The 27,936-nt window shown below is 39.3% G+C and overlaps 6 protein-coding genes across 6 annotated transcripts; 2 read left to right on the top strand and 4 right to left on the bottom strand.

The window, feature by feature from the left end:
* Positions 1 to 20: 20 nt before the first annotated feature.
* On the bottom strand, positions 21 to 13,934 carry LOC105393858 (pre-mRNA-processing factor 40 homolog A). Its single transcript, XM_038119202.2, has 18 exons — positions 13,673 to 13,934; positions 13,376 to 13,591; positions 13,065 to 13,220; positions 12,691 to 12,842; positions 11,976 to 12,133; positions 11,524 to 11,636; positions 11,057 to 11,205; positions 10,675 to 10,786; positions 7,785 to 7,910; positions 7,315 to 7,444; positions 6,800 to 6,906; positions 6,370 to 6,475; positions 5,830 to 6,059; positions 5,144 to 5,341; positions 4,487 to 4,591; positions 3,069 to 3,185; positions 2,445 to 2,599; positions 21 to 1,122 (listed from the first exon to the last, which is right to left on the bottom strand). Exons 1-18 carry the CDS (start codon positions 13,673 to 13,675, stop codon positions 1,029 to 1,031), a joined length of 2,427 nt encoding a protein of 808 aa, XP_037975130.1. The 5' UTR covers positions 13,676 to 13,934; the 3' UTR covers positions 21 to 1,028.
* Positions 13,935 to 14,149: 215 nt separating this feature from the next.
* Positions 14,150 to 15,995, top strand: LOC105393857 (syntaxin-5). Its single transcript, XM_011565671.3, has 3 exons — positions 14,150 to 14,733; positions 14,953 to 15,161; positions 15,272 to 15,995. Exons 1-3 carry the CDS (start codon positions 14,313 to 14,315, stop codon positions 15,728 to 15,730), a joined length of 1,089 nt encoding a protein of 362 aa, XP_011563973.1. The 5' UTR covers positions 14,150 to 14,312; the 3' UTR covers positions 15,731 to 15,995.
* LOC105393856 (barrier-to-autointegration factor B) lies at positions 15,704 to 17,472 on the bottom strand. Its single transcript, XM_011565670.3, has 2 exons — positions 17,217 to 17,472; positions 15,704 to 17,133 (listed from the first exon to the last, which is right to left on the bottom strand). The coding sequence occupies exons 1-2, from the start codon at positions 17,340 to 17,342 to the stop codon at positions 16,987 to 16,989; spliced, it is 273 nt and encodes a 90-aa protein (XP_011563972.1). The 5' UTR covers positions 17,343 to 17,472; the 3' UTR covers positions 15,704 to 16,986.
* Positions 17,473 to 20,043: 2,571 nt separating this feature from the next.
* Positions 20,044 to 21,723, bottom strand: LOC105393855 (magnesium transporter NIPA2). The gene is made up of 3 exons (XM_038119189.2): positions 21,332 to 21,723; positions 20,996 to 21,138; positions 20,044 to 20,919 (listed from the first exon to the last, which is right to left on the bottom strand). Exons 1-3 carry the CDS (start codon positions 21,549 to 21,551, stop codon positions 20,218 to 20,220), a joined length of 1,065 nt encoding a protein of 354 aa, XP_037975117.1. The 5' UTR covers positions 21,552 to 21,723; the 3' UTR covers positions 20,044 to 20,217.
* Positions 21,724 to 22,103: 380 nt separating this feature from the next.
* On the top strand, positions 22,104 to 26,138 carry LOC105393854 (ribonucleoside-diphosphate reductase large subunit). Its single transcript, XM_011565668.3, has 5 exons — positions 22,104 to 22,331; positions 22,857 to 22,945; positions 23,193 to 23,370; positions 23,735 to 23,934; positions 24,100 to 26,138. The coding sequence occupies exons 1-5, from the start codon at positions 22,292 to 22,294 to the stop codon at positions 25,987 to 25,989; spliced, it is 2,397 nt and encodes a 798-aa protein (XP_011563970.1). The 5' UTR covers positions 22,104 to 22,291; the 3' UTR covers positions 25,990 to 26,138.
* On the bottom strand, positions 26,135 to 27,873 carry LOC105393853 (TATA-box-binding protein). The gene is made up of 6 exons (XM_011565667.3): positions 27,652 to 27,873; positions 27,224 to 27,540; positions 26,978 to 27,124; positions 26,717 to 26,813; positions 26,433 to 26,631; positions 26,135 to 26,336 (listed from the first exon to the last, which is right to left on the bottom strand). Exons 1-6 carry the CDS (start codon positions 27,718 to 27,720, stop codon positions 26,260 to 26,262), a joined length of 906 nt encoding a protein of 301 aa, XP_011563969.3. The 5' UTR covers positions 27,721 to 27,873; the 3' UTR covers positions 26,135 to 26,259.
* Between the last annotated feature and the right edge of the window lie 63 nt (positions 27,874 to 27,936).

Raw genomic sequence — 27,936 nt, 5'->3', positions numbered from 1 at the left:
ATTAAATAAAACCAAAAAAGTTCTGTTCTTAAGTCAACATTTATTAGGTATCATTCAACATTGATAATATTCACATAAATTGGATAGGTAACCTATCATTTATCGATCAACCGTAAATTCCGAAACGTCTTTCAGTCTTTAGGTACTATATTGCATGCCTTCTCTTTTTATGCTTTCTATTGTCCAAATACCACTCACTTCTCGCTGCCGCAAAGTAAAATATAGTTAATATTACATATCTCATAATAATAGTTAAAATATATTTGTTACCTATTAGTTAAATTACAAGCTTAAAATGAACATCAAGTATCTATTAAATTTTACACTGTTGTCCATGAACTTATAAATAGTAGGTGTCACAAGTAAACTAATTAGAACACACAAAATATTTATTGTTTAATAACACTATATGTTAAATAACGCTACTGAAAGTCATTTTAAAGCCGATTCACTTCACAGGGTGTACAATAGGCGAAAGGATTAATATTTTAGTTTAGCTATAAGAATCCTTTGCACATATTGTAGCCGAAATTCCGTCAAACTTTTTGCGACTGAGCAGTACCTATCTCCTCTCAAGTTATCCAGTTTCTGAATGTATTTGTAGGTATTCCATATTATTATTCTATGCCATCCTTGAGAGATGTATTTTAGTGAGCCATGGCGGGCATGTGATTAGGTACTACGCTCAGCTTCAGTTTCTAAAAAATGCAATTAAGCGTAGTTTACACGACAAGAGTTCGCGCGGACCGAGTGACTGGATGCTACTCATAATATCATAACAAGTAATCCGAGCGCTCCCAGACAAAGACAGCCAATCACCGGAATCTGATCATACTCTATTTTCACACGAGCGGGCTACGACCAAGCGCCCTCTCATCGTGTAGTAAACGCTTCAAGTTTGACGGCACAATTCGCATTCACTCGGGGGTATCACTGTCGCTGGCGCTGGGCGGCGCGGGCGCGGGCGGCTCGGGGGGCGGCGCGGGGCGCGGGTAGTCGTTGAAGATGTGGATGTGCGTGACGCAGCGTCAGTCGGCCTCCTGCTCGTGCAGCTGCGCCAGCAGCGCCGCGCGCCGCGACTCCAGCTCCGCGTCGCTCCACGCGCCGCCGCCGCGCGGGGACCTGTAAGTCAGTACATACATTTATTAATTCTTAGGTTTAGATATTCGTGTAGCTATATAGATTACGCTGTATAAGGCATCAATAATGCATCATCTATTATCCATCAATCACATCGCTAATCAAATCGACGATTAAGATGTCTGTTGCAGCTGAAGCTGTTACTTATTGAGATTGTGATAGGGTAATGATCAATTAATAAGAAATTTGACCAATTTCTTCACGAAGTCGCAGTAGCAGAAAAAGTACCCGTGTCTATGTAAAATACTTAAATCATCGAGTACGCACGACATTATGCAGCTACCCTGTGATTGGTCTAGTTACATTTTTTATTATGGTTAGACTACGAGTATTCCGGGGAAAGTCTAAAATATGATGTACCTTACATTCTAACTATTTTACCCAAAGTAACTAAACCATACGTTATAAACACCAATCTTAATACATATATATTAATTTATAGCATACGTAAAACTTACAACTAGTTAGGTACCTACTTCAAGATATAATATAATACGATTATAATGAAATTATGGTTGTGTTGTGGAGGCCTAGAAGTTTCTAATGAAAATAGTAGGTACATTGAATACAATAAGAAGTCATATCTATTCCTATTTCAATAAAACCGAACTAATATTATTATATGTATAGTTAAATGTTATTCAAATATCGTGGTCTTTTTATACCGTTTTAATTGTACGTAAAATAAATAAACTTAAAACAAAACTAAAATTTAATGGACATTGGTATAACCTGCGATCCTTTTTTATCATATCAGATAATAGCTCGAGAATGTCGGATTGAAGCCTGAAAGAGTAGGAGACAAACTGAATAAAATTCTTACGTGGTAGATTACGAGAAATTGTTTAAAAGTAGATTTTAATGTCTTACGGTTTAACATCTTATTTATACGTACGTACTCACATACTTTTCTTTAAAACGACATACCGGTTCGCTAAAACGGAAATACGGCGATACAGCTTGCGGCCTTATCTTATGGTAGCAAGCAAGCTTCCGATTCATCTCTGCCTATTGTACTACTATGATCTCTCGGATTACAGTTGTGTTGTGATCGAGCAGCCCGCTTTTCTAAACCACGTGATATATTTATAGTGACCTAAGTAGCTCTTACACTGGGAAAGCATTGGATGCGGGCGGCCTCCGATCAGACAAGGTGGAAATCATTGGGGGAGGCCTATGTTTAGCAGTTGACGTACTCACTCGAACTCGGTCATAAACTACAGGCACTATACCGTCAGCCAGACATAAGTCTGACATCAGGGATCCATGGAGCAGTGTATCTAGCCGCCGAAGCTAATACATACTTGTCTTTCTTATCCTTCTTGTCCTTCTTCTTCTTGGGCTTGTAGACGGGCTCGTCGAGCTCGGGACTGGTCGGCGCGCTGCGCTTGCTCTTCTTGGGCCTCACGCGCGCGGGAGACTCGTCAGAGATGCCGCCCTCCTCGGGGGTTGGCGACTTCTGTTGGGGGGAGAGTGGGTGAGTCATACAGTAGTTATACACTTTTGTACTTTGTTAAACTACCTACTTAAAAAACTGTCAATGTTTGATGAATAAATAGCAAGTTTGTGAGTTTGTCTAGGTACTTTACAGTTGACTCCATTAGTTTATACAATTTTGATAAAAATATAAATTCGGAAACTGTCAATTACCTACCGTCCAAAGAGGTATGGTTTTTTTATGTTTGGTTTCCATAAAAAAACGAGGCACCATTTCTGCCAATGGGGCCTGACCCTAACCGACTCTTGGCGGCAATGGTAGACGGCCACCCTCGGATAGCCTGTCCAAACGTGGCGCAGAATTGTTAAAGTCGAGATTTATTCTATACCACCTCTATTCTATTCCTGTACGTGGCTCTCTCTTACTTATCAATCGATGACCAGTACTGTCGAAGATATCAACTACATCACACCGTCTTCACTATACGTACGGGCACGGGCGTGTGTCGGCGGTGCTTCTTCTTGGCCTTCTTGTGCTTGCGCTCCTCGGAGCTGGACGCGGACGGCGAGCGCTCGGACGGCGTGCGCGAGCGCGAGCGCGAGCGAGACTGGGGAATAATAATAAAAATTAATAAAAATTTCTTTATTTGAAAACCAACAAAGACACATACAAATTGTTGAATTTGTATGTGCCAATTAGTCCTAAAACTAGGATTCCCTGTGCTATGAGGACCAAGAATAACAGATAATATGCTGTTGGAGACTGTGTGACAGTAGACACACTTGCAGGAGAATGGGGATTTAAAATATACTGCCAGTTTCATTACTCTATCTATCGATAGCTGATAGTTACTATAAGGGTCAATTCAGACGTACCACAACCACACCACAGCCACAACCACACCACAACCACGCGGTGTGGTCGGGCGTATATTTTGTATTGACAATGAATAATCCAATTCACACGTGCCACATTTTGCCGTTGTCATCGTCCACCTGTGTAATACGACCACATCGCAACCACATCGCGTCGGCAACGCCGCCACGCGGCGGCGGCACGACAGCCACCTTCTCTCCCTGCAAACGACCACGTGGTTACCACATCGCAACGACAGCGACAGCACAACCACACCGACATTTTGTCGCTGCCACAACGCAACTGCTAAAAGCCGCTGCCACTCAATTCACACGTAACCACAGCTTGACCACCTTATGTCGCTGCGACGTGGTGTGGTTGTGGTACGTGTGAATTGACGCTAATACGATTTTGACGCATAAAACGTTGCATTCTATCAAAATCGTATGAAAGTAACTGTCAGCTATCGATAGATAGAGTTATTGAAACTGGTAGATAGTGTATTACACGTTGGCACCACAACTATCTCTAATCCTGTTCTTTTTTAAACTCTCTTCCATCCAAAGGTTGTCTGGTAGAGACTGCTCTAAGCAATAAAGCTGCATTTTTGTACTGGTTTTATTTTTTTATTTTTACTGTTTTGGTGCAAATAAAGAGGAATGTTGTTATTGTTATTAGTTAAATTTCCGCGAGCCACGTGGTCAGAGTGTCGCCTATAAAAGAAGAGCCGTCTTCGATATTTGACTCATTCGATGTCAAGCTCTTGACTGAGACGGACCTCGCGAATTCTTTAATTCGCGAATTGACTTATTTGAAGTAGGTACTTTTGATTGCTCATCATGTTAATTACTTTTAATGAATTAAGTTTTATATGAACTAATCACGTTTTAATATGCAATTTTTACTTTTTAATATGAGTTAATAACTTTGAATATTCGTTCATTACATTTATAACTTTAAATTGTTAATTATAATTTGAAATGATTCAGAGATTCGGGTGATTGCATCATACTGACAACCGTGCTCCAACATCATTCATAATAAAGCACATACCAAGGAGGCGGAGTTGGACCGCTTCTTCTTCTTGCTTCGCTTGGACTTGCGCGGCTTGGGGTGGTGGTAGTGCATGCAGCTGTCCTCCTGCTCGTTCTGGTAGTCCTGCATTTTGACAAACAAATATATTATGTATTAATCATTGTGTTTTTATCGCCCAATGAACATTTCGCTTACAAACTACGTACAATTATTTGACTGAGGATTAACGTTATATTCCCGTTGGGAAAGTAAATCCCACGTGTTAAATGTGAATAGTCTCTAATTCCAACCGCCTTCAGCAGGTCCTTATCCCACTTATCCCAATTATAACTACACCTACAACAGTGGTGGTGGGCTATTCTGTGAGCCAAGTGTGAACAATTACATCGCCGCAGAGAAAAGAATAGTCGTTTATCGCTGGCTCCGGTATAGACTATACCTACACATACTACACTAAAAACGGCCATTGACCTCTTATTCTACAGTAGTCAGCGTCAAAAGGAAAACGATAAGTATCGCTTTCCATGTGTTTCTAACACTTTAGTGTCGTTCCCGCGTAAGTGGTAACCCTGTGCCTAGCGACGCTGTCAGTCGAATTGGTAACCCTGTGGTAAAGGTCAATATCCGTTTATCGCTGGCTCCGGTATAGCCTATACCTACACATGCTACACATACCTTGTATATAGCCTCGCGGTCGTGCTCATCGGGCACGGCGGTGAACTCAGGGAGCTCGAGGTCTAATTTCTCCCGCGCCTCGCTCCACGGCAGCGCGGGGTCGATGTTGGCCTCCGTTAGCGCCCACTTGAACGCGCTCTCGATCTTCTTCTGGGCTTTCGACTCTTCTTTCAGCTTCTCTTTGTTGCGCGCTTCCGCCTGGATGGAGCAAGAGGAAGTTAATTTAAGGTTGTTTTAGTTACACATCTTGTTTTTTCATACATATTTTTAAGGAAAACTTAATTGATTGGAGCATCGAAACTCCTCTTTTAAAAATAGTGAAAACATGCTAGTTTGTGGTGATTAACGATAAAAATTGTTTATTACTTTTTAAGATTATAACGAAGAGGCTGCAAAGTAGGCATAGACTATTGTAGCATTATAACCACCACGCTGGATACCCTAAATACCTATACCTTCCTCAATGGACATGTCTGTCCAGAAGATATGGGGTGACAACTTGCGAAAGATGGCTGGTTATGTATATGTCGCAGGCATCTGGTTTAATCTCCTGTTTGATTGAACAGTATATAGATGCGGAAAGCTATAGATCGCATGCAGTGGCGTGCTTTGGAAGAGGCCTACGTCCGACTGCTATAGGCTGATGGTGATGAGGAAGATATACTAATAATTTGTGATTGTATTACCTTTTCAAGCAGCGAGTTATATGTCAACTTGACATTGCCGGCGTCCAGAGCAGCACTCTTCGAGTCCTCACAGACCACGGTCGCGAACTCTTCGAAGGAGGTGTCGGGGCGGACTTCGAACTCCTTCTCTTTGAGGATCTCCTTGATCACCTTCTTCTCGTCGTGGAAGCGAGCCTTGAGGTTCTCCACGTAGAACTTGAACAGGTCCAGCGGTGTGGAGCCGCTTTGGCCTGGAGAAGGTATGTAAGAAGTGATGTTAGCAGTGTTGATCTAAGCAGATGACATGCGCAAAACACGCATTTTTCTTGCATAAAATACCAGACATCTATAAAGACACTTGGCTGTTCTGTAACTTTAATGATTTTAACATACACAGCTGTAGCATGCTGGAAACTCAGTTTTCCAGATAGAACACGGCACGCACGTCTCGCACGGCTTCGACTTCGCCTTTGGCGGAAAACTTTCGTCACGTCTTGAGGTGCGCTTATTGCGGCCCATGCTACGCCTTCAGGTATAGACACGTATATTAGAATAGATTACCCAGCATGGCGGAGAAGCGCGTGTCGGCGGAGATGACGGGGTACAGCTCCACCCACAGCGACATGGACGTGAGCTTGCCCTCCTCGTGCAGCCCGTCCAGCAGCGCCTGCGGTATACGCCGTTATTGAGTCAAGATTTTATTTTATGCTCACAGGCGATGCTTGCGATATACATATGTATCCTTATTGTTGTACGGGTCAGAGTTAGGTTGGTCTGCTCTGCTTCATAATTATGTTAATTTATCATCGCTAAAACCTGCTTATAATAGAAGGTATCAATCGATTAAGATTCGCATGTGCAAAGGTGAGCCTCCATACAGTGATTCGATAAAATCGTAATATAATAAATAGCTTTCACAGCCGCATTATTGAATCTGGCATTCGTGGCAGATATTGGATAAAGCAATATGTATAAATGAGTATGTATTTACCAGGAAGTTGTCTCTGTTCTTCCGCTGCTGGCGCTTGTTCCGCTTCTTGAGCTGCTCGCGCTCCGCCAGGTACTCCGTCTCCAGGTTGCGGATGTGCTGCTCGAACACTGAAATAAATAGTCACAGTTTACAAGTGTTTCAAATGAAGCGAAAGGCGAAAGTAAAAAAATAGTTCTTCTCACTCATTCTTCAGATTGACTCCCTGAGTTAACGCTCCGGTCTTTCCGTTGGTACACTATTTACGGGACACCCTGTATAACATTCCGGGAAAGACAGACTCTGTTCCTTTTTACCAATAACATTTCTATTTACGGTACCGTTTTGCGGTACGGACTGATGTTACGTGACTGACACAATGTCTAACAGCCGTGCCGGACACATTCAATCAAAAATTATCAAAAAAATACACTTACTGTAAAAAGGAAGTCTTATTAAGCCAGTAATACAAATCCCTTTCTCTCTCTCTCTCTATCTCTCTCTCTATCTCTCTCTCTCACTCTGTCCAGTGTACTGACCAATGAGCGCGTCCTCCTTGTCCATGCCGAGCAGGCTGACGTCGTTCTTGAACGCCGAGTTCTCGAGCAGCAGCACCTGCGCCTCGCTCCACGTGCTGTTGTACGTGATCTCGCTCATGTTCTCTAGCACCTGGGGGTAAGGGTTGTATTTGTTTAGTAACGGTTGCTTAGAGCTTAATTTGTTCGGACCCTCTCCTTCTCTAACACGTGGTAATAAGGGTTTGGTTTAAGGGGGATTGGATTCAGGTGTGTCATTTTCAAAAAGTAATGGTCCTAATGTCTAATAGGTATAACTTTGCTTATACAAAAAGAAGATGAAGTAATGTATCTTTGTCTTAACATCCCCGATGTTTAGCGTCACATTACATGTTTTACATTAGTAAAAATTTACAGCGAGAAGTGAACATCCTACACTGAATATACTGAATAACCCATATATACGATAATGTATTTTAAAAAATATTTTTTACCTGTGCAAGCATCTTCATATTCCTCTTCTTCAGAGCCTTGGCTTCTTCCTTCTCGCGCTTGGTGATGGTGAAGATGCAGTCCTCGAAGATGTCGCGCCGGTCCGACTCGGGCACGCACCGCCATATCTAATCACATATCGAATGTTAGGTACATTGCACATAGGTATTACAAAACGTTTAAATAAATGTACAGCTAAAACGAATGCTTTGCGTCGTATTGGTTGTGAAAACCTCAGTTTGATATATTGTCTTTTATAATATGAAATATGGTTTAGATATGGGATCAGAATGTCGCAGCACCGAAAAACTATGACTTTTGACACCGTGTCAGACTGGCTATAAAATGAGAGCCGTCTGCGATACTGGATTCACACAATATCATAATGTGGCAAGTTACTTGGCGACCCTCCTTGCGGGGTGAAAGAAGTGGCGGGGGCGAGGTAGCACGACATGCTACACACGTAGAAAAGTGTGCCCGGATTAATCTCGCGATAGCTTGTATAGTGCCACAATCTTATCTGTTCCGGTGGTCAAAATGTGTACTAACGAGACGTCATTGTCAAACGTCATTTCATACTCTGTGCGTTATTTGTGTTGTCAATTTCCGCGAAGAGGCTGACGCTACGTTATTTCATTTGTTTTGTGATTTTTTGGGTGTAATAATGCCAAAAGCGCTGAAAAGTGATGCAAGAAAAGTAATACTAGATATATTGCCTTTTATGCAAGAAGCATAACGTATTCAGGCGCCTTTAATTCCGTTTGAAAAATTGGAAGAACGAGTTGCAGCGGTTACAGGTTAGTGTTGCCAAATATGACGAATAATTTTACCCATATACTCACATGTAATTTTATTAATATTTTCCCGAGAGACCCGTGCCCCAGCAGTGGGGACGGGATGGGTCGTGATGAAAGTATATAATCTTTATTTTTCTTTGATTACGGGTGTGAGTGAAGCTGCGAACCTATACCTTAGGCAGTATACCAAGAATAATTTCTCGCACCTGCAGTGATTTTAGACGAAATAATGATGATTAATGATCATCATCTTCTTCTTCCACTACGAATATCAAGGGTTGGCTGGAAGAAATTGATTTTTGGCAATTAGCCTTTGTACGTACATTGTCTGAATTTCTTTTAATTCTATGCTCTTGTTTCTTGTTACTTTAGAAAATGAAAATAATAAAGTGTTCATAAATAAATAAATAATAATTAAGTACTTAATAGTTTTTTTTAAGTCTATCTATCTCGTTATTCCCACGACCCACAGATATTACCTTTATCATTGTAAAATCTAGATTTAATGTCTAAAGTATATCAGAACAAAATCAGAACTAATTTTGTTTCTGTTCGCCGCGCCGTGGACAAATTTTTTATACAACAAATGTCCTTTGATATATTATATCCTCTTTCATTTACTATCGACCCTAATTTTGATTTATCTATATTTATGAATGTACCTAATTATAAAAATAGCTAATAGCAGAAATGCATTGTCGTTTAAACCAGAAATAGGCAAAATTTAATCGATGGCATCACTGGCTTCTATCACAAGCGACGTCGCCACCGGAACAGATAAGATTGTGGCACTATAACTATTTCTGACGTAAGTAAAATTTTATTCTATGAGTGTTCCCGTAAATGTCATATTTAGCTTAAAATTTATAGTTTGACAGCATTAAAATTCGGATGTTTACCTTCAGAATATCTACCAATTTGAATTTATTTATGTAAAAGTGTTTTATTTTATAAATCAATTTCCATGTCACTTTCATGTTCACTCTCTGTTTGAACTTGTTCATCGTCGTCGTCATCCTCATCTTCATCATCGTTTTCATTAACTTCAATTATAAATCTAAGACAAAAACCAAAAAACATTATACCTACTTTGAAGTATAATGTACTAGAGTACGCCAGTCATATTAGTTCGGTGTACACCTATAATATTTTATGTTTAATTTACATTAAATTATAAATAAACAATAACAAACCTGTCCAATACATCGTCAAATACTCTATCAGATTTATAATATTCGTCTTAATTTTTTATGACATGGTCGTCACAATTTCTCCACTTTTCAGGCGAATAATTAGAGAAAAGCAACTCTAAGTCTTTTATCTCTTTATCTAAGTTAGAGTCAATCGACGTTCGCCTTTCACGTACCGCCACACAAGTTCAATAGGATTTAATTCCGGGTGGTATGACGAATTATAGATACCTAATAATAATATAATGATAATATTAAAAAGGCCTCAACACTCATCCTAAGACTAATGGTCTCAGGATCAATGATCTCATGTGGGTCGCACTCAAATTATGACAGACTATATAAGACATGTGGCCGCCTCGGCTGCGCGGCCGAGACTGCCGTAACAATGACATGCAGTGCACGCGTTGCCCTTCACCGCTACCCCTCCCGCTACCCGCTGTCGTCTTGGGTACCTCGTCCCCTCCGCGTCTTTCACCCCGAAAGGAGGGTCGCCAAGCAACTTGCCAATCTATAGTCTATGCTGGATTCATTCGATGTCAAGCATATGTCAAGCTCTTGACTAAGACGGGCCTCTCGCAAATTTAAAGTCCAATTCATCGTCAATATAAAATCTTCTGATGAACATTTTTTTCTTACAGACTACCTATTCAAATCGAGTTGTTTGAAATAGGTACTTTAGATTGCTTGGAAATATTATTAATGAAATGGTTGTTAATTACTTTTTAATACGTGCCCTGTTTTAATTGTGTTGTTTTAATTAGTGTCAATAACTTTTGAAATGTTTCAGGTTTCAGTATCTTATTAAAGTTGGCAGATTTAGTGATTGGATCTGGAGTTTTTTGTAGAATCTGGTGGTTTGGAACCTTCTGACTGCTCCAAAACAGATAGTGTGCAGTGGTTACCTCGAGGTTGGTGAACATCTCGTCGCACTTGTAGTACTTGGTGAGCGAGGTGACGCGCTCGCACGACAGCAGGAACTCCTCCAGGCTCTCGCGGTTCTTCTTGATCTTCAGCCTGCGGGGAGGAAGAGACAAGTCAAATAAACAGGGGATCAGATTATCGAAAAAAACTGTTTAATATATCGCGCACATTATGACGGGCTATGTCGGCGCGCAAATTCGTTCCAATTCCAATATAACATTATAAAATACATACGGTGACGGCTTTATTAATTGGAAAATTAATAACAGTCCACCTACCACCGACCTACGCTAAAATGAGTCCAAGTGACATTTTCGTCTTTTATAGCATCAAATCTACATAGTATGTACAGATGATACAGACCTCTGCTCCTCGCGTTCGTCCTTGAGCTTCTGCGTCTTGTACGCGTTGAAGGCCTGCTTCTTCTCGTTGAGCTTCTTGAAGGCGGCGTAGCGCGCGTCCTTCGAGATCACCTTCACGCACTGCTCCCACGTCGCGTTGGATGACACGTTCTACAGGGAACAGAAGGGAATGTGGTTGGTTATAGGATATGTTACGCCCGAGAAGGATCTTCGTGATATAGGGTGCAAATAGGTAGTAAGTACTTGATTAAGTTCTCAAAAGCATGTTTCATTTTCACACACCAAGTGTTCACATTATTTAAAGGCAAAAAAATAGAGCCATTCAAATATCTGGGGACAAAAATTGCTACCTAAAAGAACATCCCAATTAGCATAATTTCAGTCAATTTAGATGAGAGTCGAGGCACTAAAGCAAAAATTCGTTTGGACTACTATAATGTTAGATGATTTAAAGCGCCTTATGTTTACCTTATCTCTCAGGAGTTCCTTGAAAGCCTCGATGGCCTCCTTCTTGTCCTTGTACTGCGTCTCGGGCTGGTCGTCGCCCGGCTGCGGCGGCACCGCGATGTCGTCCACTGCAACTGGAATCATTCATGTTTCATTTGCATTATTTTATTAAAAACCATTAGGTTTTTGTTCAAAAGGAAGTCAAAGTTTTTTTAAGTTCTATGTAAGTACCAGAGCACAAGTATTCATTATATGTCTGCTACTTTGTGCCAATATTTTTATATGTACTTATTTAGAAATGTACACTATCATTTTATGATATTCACATTTAACACACATTTCAATGGAAAATGCCAATATTTTGATAAGTGTATATCTTAAATTACAATTTTAAGATATACACTTCTTAACTTAATACACAGATCTCAACATATTTCAGTCATTAAAGAAAGTGGCATAACATGAATACTCACTTGGCTCCGGAATAGGGATAGAGTTGGTGAGCGAGGGGTCGATGGATGCGAGGGTCTTGGCCATGGCCTCGTCCAGGGCGGAGCTGCCGGTGGACGCCCCGGGCGGGCTCGGCAGAGGCACCTCTCCCAGGGGCAAGTCCGCATTCATTGCCGCTGAACTGTGGATTAGGATACCATGATATGAACAGTTTCCTTCACTATTAATTTTATTCAGTTTGATGATGATGATGATGATGATGAAATCCTGTTATCCCTCATCAGGGACATAGGGCTCGAAGAAAGGATTTCCACTTCTCCCGATCCTGCGCGGCCGCTTCCAGGTCGTCACAGCCGAGACCAGTTGATGCAGCCTCCTTTTCAACTGACCGCCTCCAGGTGGTACGGGGGCGGCCCGGCCTTCTCTTCCCCTTCGCTTGCCATTTCAACCCTTGTTTGGACAGGTGATTGTCTGGTCTCTGCAGCACATTCAGTTTACTATTATTTAATTATTTTATATCTGACAATATTCAGTATGAGCTCTGTGGGTGACAGACAGCACATTATATTTTTTACTAATAGGAACCATTAGCGCAACTTAAATTAAATATTGCATTCTCAAGTGTTACTTAGCAACTTGGCTTGGTGAGTGTAATTTATGTAACTTCAGAGAGTTTGCCTATGTCTATGCAACTATATCACAATACATAAAACTATTGCACACATCTTTTATACTTACTGTGCGGCTGCTTCTTCAGCTGCAATTTGATCTTTGATGTCTTGGAACTCCTTGGGCACCACCCAGCTGGACTCCTTGGTCTCTATGTTGTGGTAGTACACGCGGCCCGCGTCTGTGGTGTACTCCTTCCACACACATGATGACATCAGTTTCTGTTGATCAATGTGGTAATTGTTATGTGCTTTGTGGTCTACAAAGTATTTGTAATGAAGAAGATGAATGAATGAAGAAGCTAATATTTTTTACCAATCTCTGTGGGTTAAATGTGTATGAATGGTATTTAAAATGCCATCAGTGATATAACTTTACTGTAAATCATTGTAAGCAATATTACAGTCATGGATGTCTTGGCAATATCATGTATGAGAGAATACCTCAGCAGAAGTTTTCAGCTCATCAGGTTTCTCCCACAGGCTTTGCTTTGAGACAGAGTTGTAGTAGTAGGTCCTGCCATCCGGTGCCTTGTGCTCGGACCATGGGCAGCTCTGGTTGGCCATGGGTGCAACATCCGGGGCAGGGGCTGTCAAGTCCTGAAAATATGTGAACAATTCACATAAAGAATCATTTAACAATCAGATAGTACAGATATGCAATGCCTGCAATGTTTAAAATCTATGTTAATGAACATTTGTTTGAGGTAAACAAAGACCACATACCACAACATGGTTTAACATTTCGTACTTACAGGTTTAAAGCTGGGGAATCCAGGAGGTGGCATAGAGAAGGGTGGTATCATGGGCGGGAAGCCCATAGGCGGCATGCCGGCGAGGGCGGGCGGCATGCCGGGTATGGGCGGCATGGCCACGGCGGACGGCATGGGCGGCCCCAGCGCGCCCAGCCCCGGCGGCGGCAGCAGCGGCGACGCCATCATGCCCGGCGAGTTACTGCCGCTCTGTGGGTCCTGACATTACAACCACAAATATCAATACACAATCTTTAGTAGTATGAGAACAACAAGAAAATTCACGTAAAAGTATCTTACCATGTTGTGGCGTGGTTTTTTAGCAAGCAAAAGTAAAATGAATGATGTTGTTACAATAATGCAACATCAGCTTTCAGCTTATTATTTCACTTGTTCATAATCCATCAATATCGAACGCCTGATGCATTTGTACGGCGCAGGGCAGCGCACCGCAAGTTGCACACAAAAACAACGCACAGCGCAGCTAGCAAGCTAGAGAGGGAAGGGAAGTGGACCGAAAAATCCAAAACAGGGGAATGTGCACCACAATCAAGAATGGAAAGTGAACTGTCAATGTCAAATAATACGAATAAGAGAGCGCTCATAAATGCATTACCCACAACAAACATGATTATTGAACGCACCAGAATCGACGTGTCATGTTTTCGCAATCAGCAATTCTTAATAAACTGTTGTTGAAACTACTATTCCAGCTATGCTAAAACACTTTTAAGTTTTACAACGTTGGGGTTTTGCTGGGATTAGAGAATTAGTGAAAAATTGACATACAACTTATTATCATCATCCGAATTCCGATCACTTGACTTGAAATTTAGCAATAATTTTACTTTTATTCCAGTTTAGCAATACATTCTTATGTTATTTCACCAGTGTACTAATAAAAAGAAGTAACTTCAGAGGCATTAGAATCTAGAATGCGATGCTCCCTCGCCGTCGAAACATTGGAGGTGATTCGGAAAGGACACCACTTATAGAAAACGACTTGGAAAACTATAATAAACTTGATAAAAAAGGAGCCCCGTATACAAGGACCCCTTACGAGACCAGTGTTGTACCTGATAATCGGAGAGAAACTAAAAGAATTGACTTGGTCGAGGACTTCACATTTGATTTCTTAGAAGAGCCAGTGTTCGAAGTTGTGATGGCCTCCAGGGACCGAACTAGTGAGTTCGTGGCGACCGTGCGCAGCCTGCAGGGCCGCATGCTGGCCAGCCGCCCCTCCGTCAGAGATGACAGGAAAGCTGCAGTTCTTGAGACCTACTCTCAATTCATGAGTATGGCTAAAGTGATAAGCAAAAACATTACAAGTACCTATGCTAAACTGGAAAAACTAGCTTTATGTGAGTATTATAAAGTGCCCAATAGACTACTCCAATTTATCATAACAGCTAATTGATGGGTTTTCTGCAGACTTCTCCAAAGTCTAAGTAGGTACTGAATGTAATCCAAAGTTCTTTGCATCCAGTATTAAAGACACCTAGGGCTTTTTACACTATGTTATAAGATATTATGATCATTAATGTATCTGTAAATACTAACCTCTTCTCTTTAATTTCCAGTGGCAAAAAAGAAGTCCTTATTTGATGATCGACCTACTGAAATCCAAGAATTGACCTATATAATTAAAGGTGACATAAGCTCATTGAACCAACAAATAGCTCGGCTGGGGGAGATGCCGCGCGGCCGGCGCAGCATGCACAGCCACTCCTCCAGCGTGGTGCTGGCGCTGCAGTCCCGCCTGGCCTCCATGAGCAACCAGTTCAAGCAGGTATAATGAATACTCAAGCCCATATTATACTATTAGGGCATAGGCGTAATAATCAAAGTTGTTAGGACTCAATGATTGCTATAATCTTGAATCTATATTACCCTTTTCAGGTTCTTGAAGTAAGATCTGAAAACCTGAAGCACCAAAATACAAGGAGAGAACAATTTTCTAGAGTTGGTCCAACTGTATCTGAGGTTCCCACGCTACTGCAACAGGATGATGTGAGCATTGACCTCGGTGAGACATCCAACCTGCAAGTGCAGCAATTTGCCATGAGGGACGACAGTGACACCTATGTGCAGCAACGGGCAGAGACCATGCACAATATTGAGAGTACTATAGTGGAACTTGGGGGCATATTCCAACAGCTGGCCACTATGGTCAAAGAGCAGGATGAAGCTATCGGCCGCATTGACACCAACATTCAAGAAGCTGAAATGAATGTAGAGGCCGGCCACCGGGAGATCATGAAGTACTTCCAGAATGTCACAGGGAACAGAGCTCTCATGTTTAAAGTTTTTGGTGTATTGATATTCTTTTTCATTTTCTTTGTGGTTGTTATGGCTTGAGGTTATTCATATTATGTTATACTATGTACGAGTGAATTATGGGATTGGAATATAATTTTGACACTATCTGAGTTTGAGAGGTTCATCCACAATATTGATCCACCCATAAACTGTTAGCCATCAGCAGAATGTTTCCTCCACAACAAATTCGTGGGTGAACTTATCAAATCAATAGTTAATTAATTGAGGCATGGTTACATCCCGATTACACCATTCAATCTTACTATTATTTAATTATGTATGTAAAATAAATATTATGTCCTAATGTTCTTTAAATTATTTTTCTATCATATTGCATGGTGCAGAAAAGTTATATTGATATGTATTAAAATACATAAGGTTAAGTTTTGTACCAAATTTATTTCATAAAAATATATCATTTGTTTTATCAAAATGCAGATACATATTTAAATGCTATGCAGACATCAGTTTGAATCCAAAATGAGGGTTAATATGAGACATAATGAGTGATACCTATGAAATTCAATTAATTATAGACAAATTTCACTGGTGCATTATTACAAAAACACAGATCTAGTTTTAAATGGGTAACTTACAGATACATAAGTTATTATTTTTAAAAGTATTATCATTTTCAAGATAATTGTGTTGTTATTTATTACAATAATTCTTATACATATAATTTTACTAACCTTATTCTAGTCAATGATTAGAGATACTTCACATAATATAATCAGGAAAAGTTTTCCATATGCCAACAAATAAACTTATATTAGGTATATCTATGTAGAAACATATTTGATATTAAACAAGAAACATCTAGACTAGAAGATGTTTCCATTTCAAGCCAATGTTACTGTGATTACATGACTGGAATGATGATGAATCATCAAGTACTTAATATCAAGTAATTATCATTATAGCCATCCTGCTACACAAAGCTGTGAATGTTCTACTGTGAAAAATAAATGATTCTAGGTGTGCTGGAGCACATTCAACTCATTTTAGCCAGTGGTAAAAAAATATCCAGTAACAGAAATTAATATTTTTTAACACAACACCAACACCAATATCAATTGTGTTAAAGAATCTTTCAAGATCATTATAAATGAAGCATCTTAGTACGTCTGACTCTGACTGACATAATAAAATACAATTTGGCTTGGTGAATATTGATGACAGCTCTAAATGAAAGTTTTTGCATGAGTCAGCCACTGTCTTTGTATTGTTAGTAAACATCGCACTTGTTACTATAGTACATACAAGGTTTTGAACCTAAGGGCTAATTATATTATTTACAAGAACTCGTCACACCAGTCCTTCAGACACTGGAAACAATCTGCAGATTGCTTGGAGTTAGCAGAGCAGGTTTCTTTCATCCATTCTTGAAATAGTTCCTTGTCTTTCTTCAATACAAGAAATTGTCCCAAGACCACATATGCCTGAAATTTACAAAGATTACTTTAGTATTCTACTAGTAATTCAACCAATATAGAAACAAACAGTACACTAAAATGGTACAAACTTTATCAAACCCAGCGGTTTCAAGCCGCCGTCCTAAAACTTCACCGACGCCCGCCAAATCTGTAACGGGTTTTTCCCCCATGGGCTCCGCCACGAAATTCCTGTGTTTTTGCGAAGTGCTCGACATTGTGGCTGACGAAATGGGCTGGCTAAAACAACTCTACAAAAGTATTCGTCACCAGATTCACAGGCATAAAATATTTTTACGGATTTTTTTAGGTTATAATGAGATTGAGAATTGAGAATTAAAATAATTATGAATGAAAACTATCGTATCGTTCACTTCATTGAATGAAAACAACCGTTCATGAAAAATAAAAAAAAAATAAAGTTCACAGATTAAAAAAATTAAGACAGTTAAAAGCCGATACACAACCGGACGCGGCTTAAGGCGCCGACACACTAGCGGACGCGGCATCTACATACAGTGAAACTATGAAGTCCTGAAATTAATGTTTGAGCAACTAAAATTTTCAGGAGCCTGGCACCATTAGAAAAGAAACATAAAAGTCATAACAATTGTTTATGGCAGTTGGCGGTTGGCTGTTTTTTCAATTTTCTTATTAATTATTAGGATAATCTAGATAAAAACAACTATTTACGCTTGTTTGCAATTAGGAAGAAGAAGAAAAATATTCGTTGTCAAGCTAGGGATGTTATTTATCGAGTTTATATACAATGTTTAGTGGAACATGAAGCTGGACACATTTTGTCGAATTTGGAGGATGTTTACGCTCGTACAGCGTCTATGACGGGTATGTAACATTGTACAAATTGTAATAATTCATTTTTTATCAGTACCAACGCTTCATTTATCGATAGACCTAGGTTTAGAGCCCAAGTCGAACATTGTTTACATACCGCTGGTTGTAGGTTTGAGCTGGTTTAAGTTGAGTCAAACCATAACATTTTGATACTTGAAGTTATATTTTTTGTTTACTTACTAAATTCTTTCTGTAACTCTGTTTTTGAAATACGTGATGAAGAAATTGATGATTTTACTATGTGTGCCCTTCGTCAACAAATCCGGATATTTTATACAGTTGTAATAACGTTATCTAAATAAATATTTATTGTTTTCACTATTAGCCTTCATATTAACACCTTCTAGCTTGAATAATGTGATTTTTTTTGTAGATGGTAAGTTGTTTTTAAATACAGAAATAGGGTAGGTAGTCACAGGCAAAATTTCAAGAATTAAAGTCAGTTTTGTTTCGCTATATAGGGTTGCTACATGAAAGATAGCTGCGCCCTCATTTAATTTCAGGACTTTATAGTTTCACTATATTATTATACACTACGCTGTTCAAACTATCGGACGTAAAGCTGCGTACAGACCAGGCCATCGGGCCATTGAGCGCCCAACGAACGCCAACGGTTATCCCAATAATGGATATTTATCATACATAATACAGGGCAGATTGCAGCAACGAAGGTCAACGAAACCCGTTCGTTGGCGTTCGTTGGGCCGGTCTGTACGCAGCTTAAGTCGTGGACGTAACCTTGGACTTACCTTCAGCTTTATGCTGCGCACGCCGCGTCCGCTAATGTGTCTGCATCTTTATTCTCAGTTTTTTATTATTATTCTAATGTCATGCCCACAGAGCAGAGGATATAACATGTCAAATAAGACATCCATTTCCAATCAAATCAACAATTTTATTTTGAAATGTTTATCAGCGAGTTCAATTTCTCTGTATTGGACTGATTATGTTTACAATGATCGATTTAGTAGCAAAAGCAATCAATTTGCTATCGCTAACGATTAAAAGTGCATTTTTGGTTGCTTCTCTTATCGGACAAGTGATAGTTTCAGTAGCGACCGCTGTTGTTTCATCAGTTGTCAGCGTATTTCAGTGCATCTTCTACTTCTTTCAAATCATCTATGAAGATAACATATTTATTATAACGGAGGAGCTCCCAAACTTTTCCAGTACAGTAATTACTGGTGTTGTGGACCGATGGCTGTTTTTACAAAATAGTTTGTGTGCGCTCAGTGATGGCATCTACGACCGGACAAGTAACATTATAACCACTGTCGCTTGGTTTGTGAGTGCTGTGTCTACTGTTGTAACCGAAGTGCTGTTTTTAGTGAAAAGATTCATAATTTTATTTGGTGATACATTGTGGTTAATACTTACATTCTTTCCGGTTCAGGTCCCAATTCTTCTAAAAGCTGTATTTGGGTTCCTACAAGAACTTATAAACAATGCCATTGTGGCTGGTTACATGAGATTACTAAAGCTCACCAACTTTCTTACTGATGTGCCTTTAGAATCTTTCATAGGAATTACAAGTGCCATTATAATTGTTAGGCTTAGCATTCATTTTAGGGAAAATATTCAATCACAACTTAATTTGCTGTATTGGTCAGTAGTAAGAAAGCTTCTGTACCTATATCACACTGTGTACAATTACTTCACGGATTCTGAAGTGAGAGTGATAACTAGAATGGCACCTGCAGAGGAGCTGGAGAGGCTAGATGGTGGTATTGTGGAGGATGAGCCAGACCCGGCCGATGCCCTGTGCGTCATATGCCAGGAGAGGCAGAAGTGTGTGCTCATACTGCCCTGCAGGCACGTCTGTCTGTGTAGAGATTGTTGCTTGCGATTGTATGGTTACCAGAGAACTTGTCCTATTTGCAGGACATTTATATATCATTCTGTAAACATTTACTTATAGCAAAAGAAAATGACTGATTTGTTAAGGATCAATGGCTGCATTCCTATAGCATTTAGGTGTAATTGTAAAAAGTTGGATCTGGATTGTTAAGCAAATTTATATTCTAATTGTATAGTATTTACTGTTTTTATGATTAAAATAAGTTATTAAAAATATAATAGTGTATTTGGTATAATTCTTTGTTTCAATAACCAAAATCCTCACATTATTTTATACATTCCATAAATACAAGCTTATTGATAAACCTACTGCCACATAAAATTGTTTTAACATGGCTAACTTAATATCATTTAATAAATTACCTAAAACAATATTAATGTTTATGCTTCTGATCTAATAGTACCTTGTGCCATATTTTGTAGAAAATTTTCATTATTTATTCCATCTTCACCATTGGAAGTAAGCCTTCTATTTCTTTTGGCATTAATATTTAAGTCTTTAAAAGATATTTTAATATCTTTGAAAGCATTTAACATGAATATAGCTACAATGACTACAGTGAACCCGCAGGTACAGCCTAGAATATCTTTGAATTCCATGTGCTTCCACTCCCGGAAGAGAATAGCAGAAGCAAGAATAACTAATACAGTGAACATCACATAATACACTGGAGTTACTAAGCTAGTATTAAATATATCAAGTGATTTGTTTAGGTAATTCATTTGTACCATAATACATATCACACTCATAACTAATAACAACCAAAACATATAAGAGGAAAAGTTATTTACATCTCCATTAACTGTTTCCTTTATGGCTAAAGCAACTCCCTTACAGAAAACCACTGTCAGACTGCCAATAGCAGAGCACAATAGTAGGTATACTACAATATTGGTGTTTCCAAATCTAGGTGCAAACACTGTTCTAACAACAAAACTCATAACAAATATTATAGTCATGTAGCTGATGAACATAGTGTCACTGAACTTGCTTGTTAGTTCTGCAAAGGATTTCACTTCTTCAGATTTTGGTGAGTGTATAACTATCATGACTGAGCCCACTATGCACAGGAAGCATCCAATCTGAAAATAACATAATATATCATTTAAACTTTATTGTATTACTTAACTGAAAGTAAAAAATGGTGTTAACTCTTACTTTTCCAATAAAGTTAAGTTTTTCATTGAGGAAGTTGGAAGCGAGGACTGCGGCCACCAGCACGCTGAGCGCACCCAGCGGCGTGACCAGCGCGGCCGGCGCGAACGCGTACGCCAGCAGGTTGGCCGCCTCGCCCACACCCACTGAGGACAGAAATACAATTTTATTATTTATTTAAAAGGTTATCACCTGATAAGTTTGCAACTTCTTTGAAAAAAAAAACTTATAATTTATTAATGAATGGTTATCTAAATTGAAATTGCTCAAATCGAATAAGAATATTAGGTTAAAGAATTAAGGAGGGTTAAATAATTTAATCTTGTATGATTCACCAACTTGTTATCAGTCCGAGCCACCATAACCACTGCTTCAAGTAGCCAAATCCACCAGCTGATGCTCTCAGGCTTCCAGTGCTTGTTATTTTTTTAAGTGCGATCTTTTTTATAATGAAACTGGATCCAATAAATAAACTAGATGAAACAGCCAGTATAAGTCCGATTGTAAATGAGGCTTTGTCGTAGTGCGCACTATCCCTTGATATAGAAGCCGGTTCCATATTCTTTTCGTGCTTTTTCTATAAAATTACATTAAGATCACATCACTACACAATCATTGAATATTTTGTTTTAAATTCGTAAGACGTCCCTGTTTAAAATTATAATTTATTGATATTTTTTGGGTATAGGTACAACATTTGTTTACTATTTATCTGAATGAATGAAATGAGTGAATGAAAATTGACAATATGACATTATCACAGATGACCTAGTTCTGTGGGTACAGAGATAAAGGTGGCGACACATCATTGGACGCGGCTGTCAGTCGCAACTGATAAAGGCGCCGACACACTAGCGACTAGGACAGTTCGTTCGAGATCACTCTCGGACGTCTGAAAGCTGAAGATCAGCCCAAGGTTACGTCCGCGACTGACGTCCGATAGTTTGAACAGTGAAGTGTACCTTCCTTACCTAGATACCTTTAAGTCGCGGCTGGCAGCCGCGTCCGCCAGCGCCAGTGTGTCGGCGTCTTGACATTGACACTCGAGATTTTCTAGTTTACTAGTTTACTCTGTTAACTTTTATTTCGTTCGGCAATTTTCCCGCTTTTTTATTTGTCAATGTCAATTTATTAGCTGAGGCGGTTACCGGTTTACCTTACATTTTATTTCTTTTGTCCCAATTATTCTCATATCATAGTAACTGGAAATTGATTGTATTGTGCTCAGTGAATAGTCAGAGTTCCGTTAAAGTAGGGGCGTTTAAAACTTGGCAGTAAAATCGGCAATTCGCAGACATCATGGTTGGGAAGAATAACAAGTTGTACGTGTTGAAGAGAGGTAAGAGTACGGTCTACGGTACTTCACTTACTTTTCACAACTCATTGTCATCGACCCACCTGTGCCCCCTTTCGGGTATTGGCCTTTGTTAAATTATTTCAAATTTTGATTTCTACTCTAGTTCTAACCTGTATCATTTCATGGTTTTTAATGTCTCTAAGTTTCTCCTTCTGGCCTTGTACCTTACACATTAAATATTTTTATTATTATATTACTCTAATCCAATAGAAGTACATTATCTCATAGGTAAGCACCAGCTGCTGAGGTGTACTTACACAAAGAATATCCATCCCATCCAAATAAAAGCTTCAAGTGTCCCATGGGAATTCTGGCCTATATTATTCAGACATAGTGTAGCATGATAAGATAATGATGGCATACCTAATGTTTTAAAATAGTATACACTAATATTTCTATATTAATTAGTTCAGTAATTCTTGAGTAAATGAATTATGAACATACATATTTACACCAACATCTTTCCTCTTTTTATTGTAAGTACATGACAACATTTTTATGTTCCAGGGGGGAGGATGGAGGAAGTCCATATTGACAAGATTACTTCTAGAATCAAGAAGCTATGCTATGGCTTGAACATGGACTTTGTTGATCCTGTAAGTTAAAATTTAAATGGTATTTTTACGTAATATGCAATATAACTTGCCAGATTTATCACCTATTCCTGTTATACATTTTAGGCATCCTGAGCAGTGAGAGTGATGCAAACATGTTTAGCCAATCCTGTCACCATGGTGACAAACCCTATTTTACCTCTTTATATCACCAACATGACCAGAAGAAAGTCTATACATAATAATATAATCACCACTTATTAACAGCATACTTTGAATAATATTCCAGGTATCTATAACTCTGAAAGTGATCAGCGGTATCTACTCCGGGGTGACAACTGTGGAGCTGGATAACCTAGCGGCGGAGACGGCGGCCACTATGACCACTGACCATCCTGATTATGCTGTCCTCGCTGCTCGACTAGCCATCTCCAACTTGCACAAAGAGACCAAAAAGCATTTCTCAGGTTATTCTTTAATTAACTAAATAAAATGTGGAGAAACTGCATGAATGCCTTAGATTAACAATATATGGACAAGATAAAGTGGAAGTGTAAAAGAAATGTCTCAACAAATAACATTTGGGGTGATATTTGTTGATTCTACCACTGATTTCTTATTTTGAATTAATTTGGTCAGAAGATTTGTGACTATTCATGGGTTACAGTGGTTGTCATTAAGTTAAACTCAGTTTGTTTTTAGCTTTGTTTCTTCACCATCATGTTCATATATAAATAAAATCTATTCTAAGATAAATGTTGATAAATAATTGTCTTCTCTAGTTTTAGATTTCAATTAGAAGTTTATATTAATAAAATGGGTAATTTTCAGATGTCATCCATGATTTGTACAACATAACCAACATTCATACAAAGGAAAGATCACCCATGATTTCTGATTTCCACTATGATATTGTGATGAAAAACAAAGAAAGGCTGGATTCTGCCATTGTTTACGACAGAGATTTCAAGTACAACTACTTTGGGTTTAAAACCTTGGAGCGATCTTATTTACTGAAGATTAACAATAAGGTAAAGTTCTTTAAAATTCTTTCTTTTCACTATGCTTTCAGAAAATATTTATGAATAATATTGGTAATTCGTGCATAAATCAGACCTTGATCTTATTAGTACAAAAAGTACTTTTCCATGTTGTAATTTTAATGATATTAATAAAAATGTGATATGACTCTGCAGGTAGCGGAGCGGCCGCAGCACATGCTGATGCGGGTGTCGATCGGCATCCACGGCGCCGACATCGACGCCGCCATCACCACCTACAACCTGCTCTCCGAGAAGTACTTCACCCACGCCAGCCCCACCCTGTTCTCGGCCGCCACCCCCCGCCCTCAGCTCTCCTCATGTTTCCTCATCGCCATGAAGGACGATAGCATCGAAGGTATCTACGACACTCTGAAGCAGTGTGCATTAATATCCAAATCCGCGGGCGGCATAGGAGTTCATGTTCATTGCATCAGAGCGAAAGGCACCTACATCGCGGGCACGAACGGCGTCTCCAACGGGCTGGTGCCCATGCTGCGCGTGTACAACAACACGGCGCGCTACGTGGACCAGGGCGGCAACAAGCGGCCCGGCGCCTTCGCCGTCTACCTCGAGCCGTGGCACGCTGACATATTCGAGTTCCTAGACTTGAAGAAAAACACTGGCAAAGAGGAAGTGCGCGCGCGAGAGCTGTTCTATGCTCTGTGGATCTCAGATCTATTCATGAAGAGGGTTGAGAACAACGAGGAGTGGAGCCTTATGTGCCCTCACGACAGCCCTGGCTTGGCTGATTGTTGGGGAGATGAATTTGATGCATTATATCAAAAATATGAACAAGAAGGTAGGTTTGTTAAAAAAGTCCGAGCTCAAATCCTATGGAAGGCTATTATTGAAGCACAAGTAGAGACTGGAACTCCATACATGCTTTACAAAGATGCATGCAACAGAAAGAGCAATCAAAAGAATTTGGGAACCATCAAATGCAGCAATCTATGCACGGAGATTGTTGAGTACACATCTGCTGATGAAGTAGCTGTTTGCAACTTGGCGTCAATTGCTGTCAACATGTTTGTGACCGAAAATAAAACATATGATTTTGAGAAACTAAAACAAGTGACAAAAATCATAACTGAGAACCTGAACAAGATTATCGATGTTAATTACTATCCTGTCCCTGAAGCGAAAAAGTCCAACATGAGGCACCGACCTATCGGCATCGGCGTCCAAGGTCTGGCCGATGCTTTTGTATTGATGCGCCTTCCTTACGAGAGCGAGGGAGCCCAGAAGCTCAATCAACAAATCTTTGAAACCATCTATTATGGGGCTTTAGAAGCTAGCTGTGAACTGGCCGAAAAACTCGGCGTTTATGAAACTTATGCTGGTTGTCCGGCCAGTGAAGGAATATTGCAGTATGAAATGTGGGGAAAGACACCCACAGACCTGTGGGACTGGAGTGCTCTGAAGCAGAAGATCGCGAAACATGGCCTGCGGAACTCTCTGTTACTGGCCCCCATGCCCACCGCCTCCACTGCACAGATTCTTGGCAACAATGAATCATTTGAACCATTCACTTCAAACATTTACCAAAGAAGAGTTCTTTCTGGAGAATTCCAGGTGGTCAACCATCACCTGCTTCGCGATCTCACCGAGGCTGATTTATGGGATGATGATATGAAAAATCTCATTATACACAACAATGGATCCATTCAATCTATTGAAAGTATTCCCAAAGAAATAAGAGATCTTTACAAGACTGTGTGGGAGATATCTGTGAAGACCACAATCCAAATGGCCGCGGATCGTGGTGCTTTCATTGACCAGAGTCAATCATTTAACATCCATGTAGCAGAACCAAACTATGGAAAATTGACATCAATTCATTTCTATGCGTGGAAAATGGGCTTGAAGACTGGCATGTATTATTTACGTACTAAGCCTGCTGTAAATGCAATACAATTCACTGTTGATAAGGCGAAGGCGAAGTCAAGCATAGCAAATGGAAAATCTGATAAATACGATGCTAACATGGCTGCTATCACATGTTCTCTGCAAAACAAAGACGAGTGTCTTAGTTGTGGATCATGATTTTTTTACTCCTAATATATTTTTGTTACACCAACTAGGTTAAGTTAGGTAATACCTGTAATTTTATAAGTATATTAAGTAACAAGTGCCCTGATGATAATAATTATGTGAAATTTAAGCTTTAAAAATAAATATTTCGATAAAATATACTAAATCATTGTCTTATTTATAGTTATTAGTAAAACAAAGACCGTTTATTAAAAAAGGCAATATTATTTTATATTATTAACAATAAATAAGATATTCACACAATCAAAATCATTTAAATATTCAGTTTTTTCTGTAACTTCTTAGTATAGGATATATTATATCCAGAGCTTCACAGATTTCATTTCTGTTCTTTCCACCTGAAAACATAAAGTATATGATTAATAACAAGGAATCATAATGTTTTGAGTTCTAAGGATATGGTTGGTAGTAACATATTGTAAATTACTATTTACCTGTGAAAACAATTTTTCCATTGACAAAGATGAGTAAAACCACTCTTGGTCGTACCATCCTGTATACAAGTCCTGGAAATAATTCAGGTTCATACGATGTGAACTGCCCGTGAGCCTGCTGCAAAGCTTCAAGCCTCACTGGGAATCTTAGATCTGCTGTTGCTATAAAGTTTTGAATTTTAAAGTCCAAGAACTTGACCTAAAATAAAAAAATATATTCATTAATAAAACAAAACTGATACAAATAATTAGTAATGAGAGTGGCTCTACAGTTTGATCCTTACAGGAAATCCCAGTTTGTGAATAATTCTTGCAAACTTTCTAGCTGCCAGGTAGGAATCATGCTCATTCCGTGCTCCTGTGCACACAATCTTTCCTGACCTGTGGGTAAAAAAATTTGTATAAATGATCACATCCTCATTAGTGAGTACAAATGCACTGAGTACAAATGCACTACCCCTTCGGGGATTACAGTCATGAGTGCATATACATACTCATTTTAATAATTTTTCATATATTATTAGATTTTTGAATTATTATATTACCTAAATACAAGAGCTGTAGCTCTAGGCTCAAGAATTTTCATAACCACCCCGTGAAATCTAGCAGGATTATATTCTGAAAATCTTGTTCTGCAATAAATGTCAAGTAACTTCAGCTCACATCCTAAACTTACTGTTGACACACAATTTCTGAAACAAAATGAAAGGATTGAATATAACACTCTTTCATAGTATATCATAAGAAGTAAAAAATAATTGTTGAATTATTTTAGTAACTGTAGCACTTACTGGAGCTTTATACTATTCTTGGCTTGGTGAGGACCACTGGCCATGGGCGTCACAGCAGTCATAGCACTGTGGGGGTTGGTCAACTGCGGTGTGAATGTGGCATTGCTGTGGGTGGGAGTCAGGGCTACTTCTCCAGCTATCGTTGAAGCAACATGAGGTGAGAACAAACTGGAGGACACTGAGTCGTGGCGAACATTGTCTGGTCTCTGGAAAAGAGCCTTCTCAGTGTCATGTGTTGAAACTGTTTCTTGACTTCGGCTTCCACCAGCTGATGGAGATGCCATTGTTGCTGTGCTTTGTGATGTAGATGAGGAATGCTAAAAAATATATTTGAAATGTAAATTTTATTGCTATAATTAGGTATATTATCAGTGGTACCTTAGAGTGGTGAAAAGAAATCATATCACAGGCGCTCAATTAGTACTTACGACTTCGAAGTTAGTGCTGCTGTTGAGTAATTTATGTCCAGCTGGTTTATCAATAGTACCTAAATCCATAATGAAAAATTGTCACAATAGTTTAATTATACAACTTTAGCTACTAGTATGTTTTGCTATGAATGCTATTCTTCAGTTCTTTTACATTCGCTCATCAAAACTGGAAAATAAATAAAACTAACTTCGTGTTTAGAGCGCATTTGCATGGTATTTGCAACACAGAGTAGGAAATATTTGCAAGAAATAACCACACAGACTACTAAAATAAAACTATCT

The sequence above is a fragment of the Plutella xylostella genome, chromosome 12 (assembly GCF_932276165.1).
Source record: "Plutella xylostella chromosome 12, ilPluXylo3.1, whole genome shotgun sequence".
NCBI classification, from domain to species: domain Eukaryota; kingdom Metazoa; phylum Arthropoda; class Insecta; order Lepidoptera; family Plutellidae; genus Plutella; species Plutella xylostella.
Note: the sequence above shows the minus strand (reverse complement) of the source record. Positions and strands in the feature narration are given on the sequence as shown.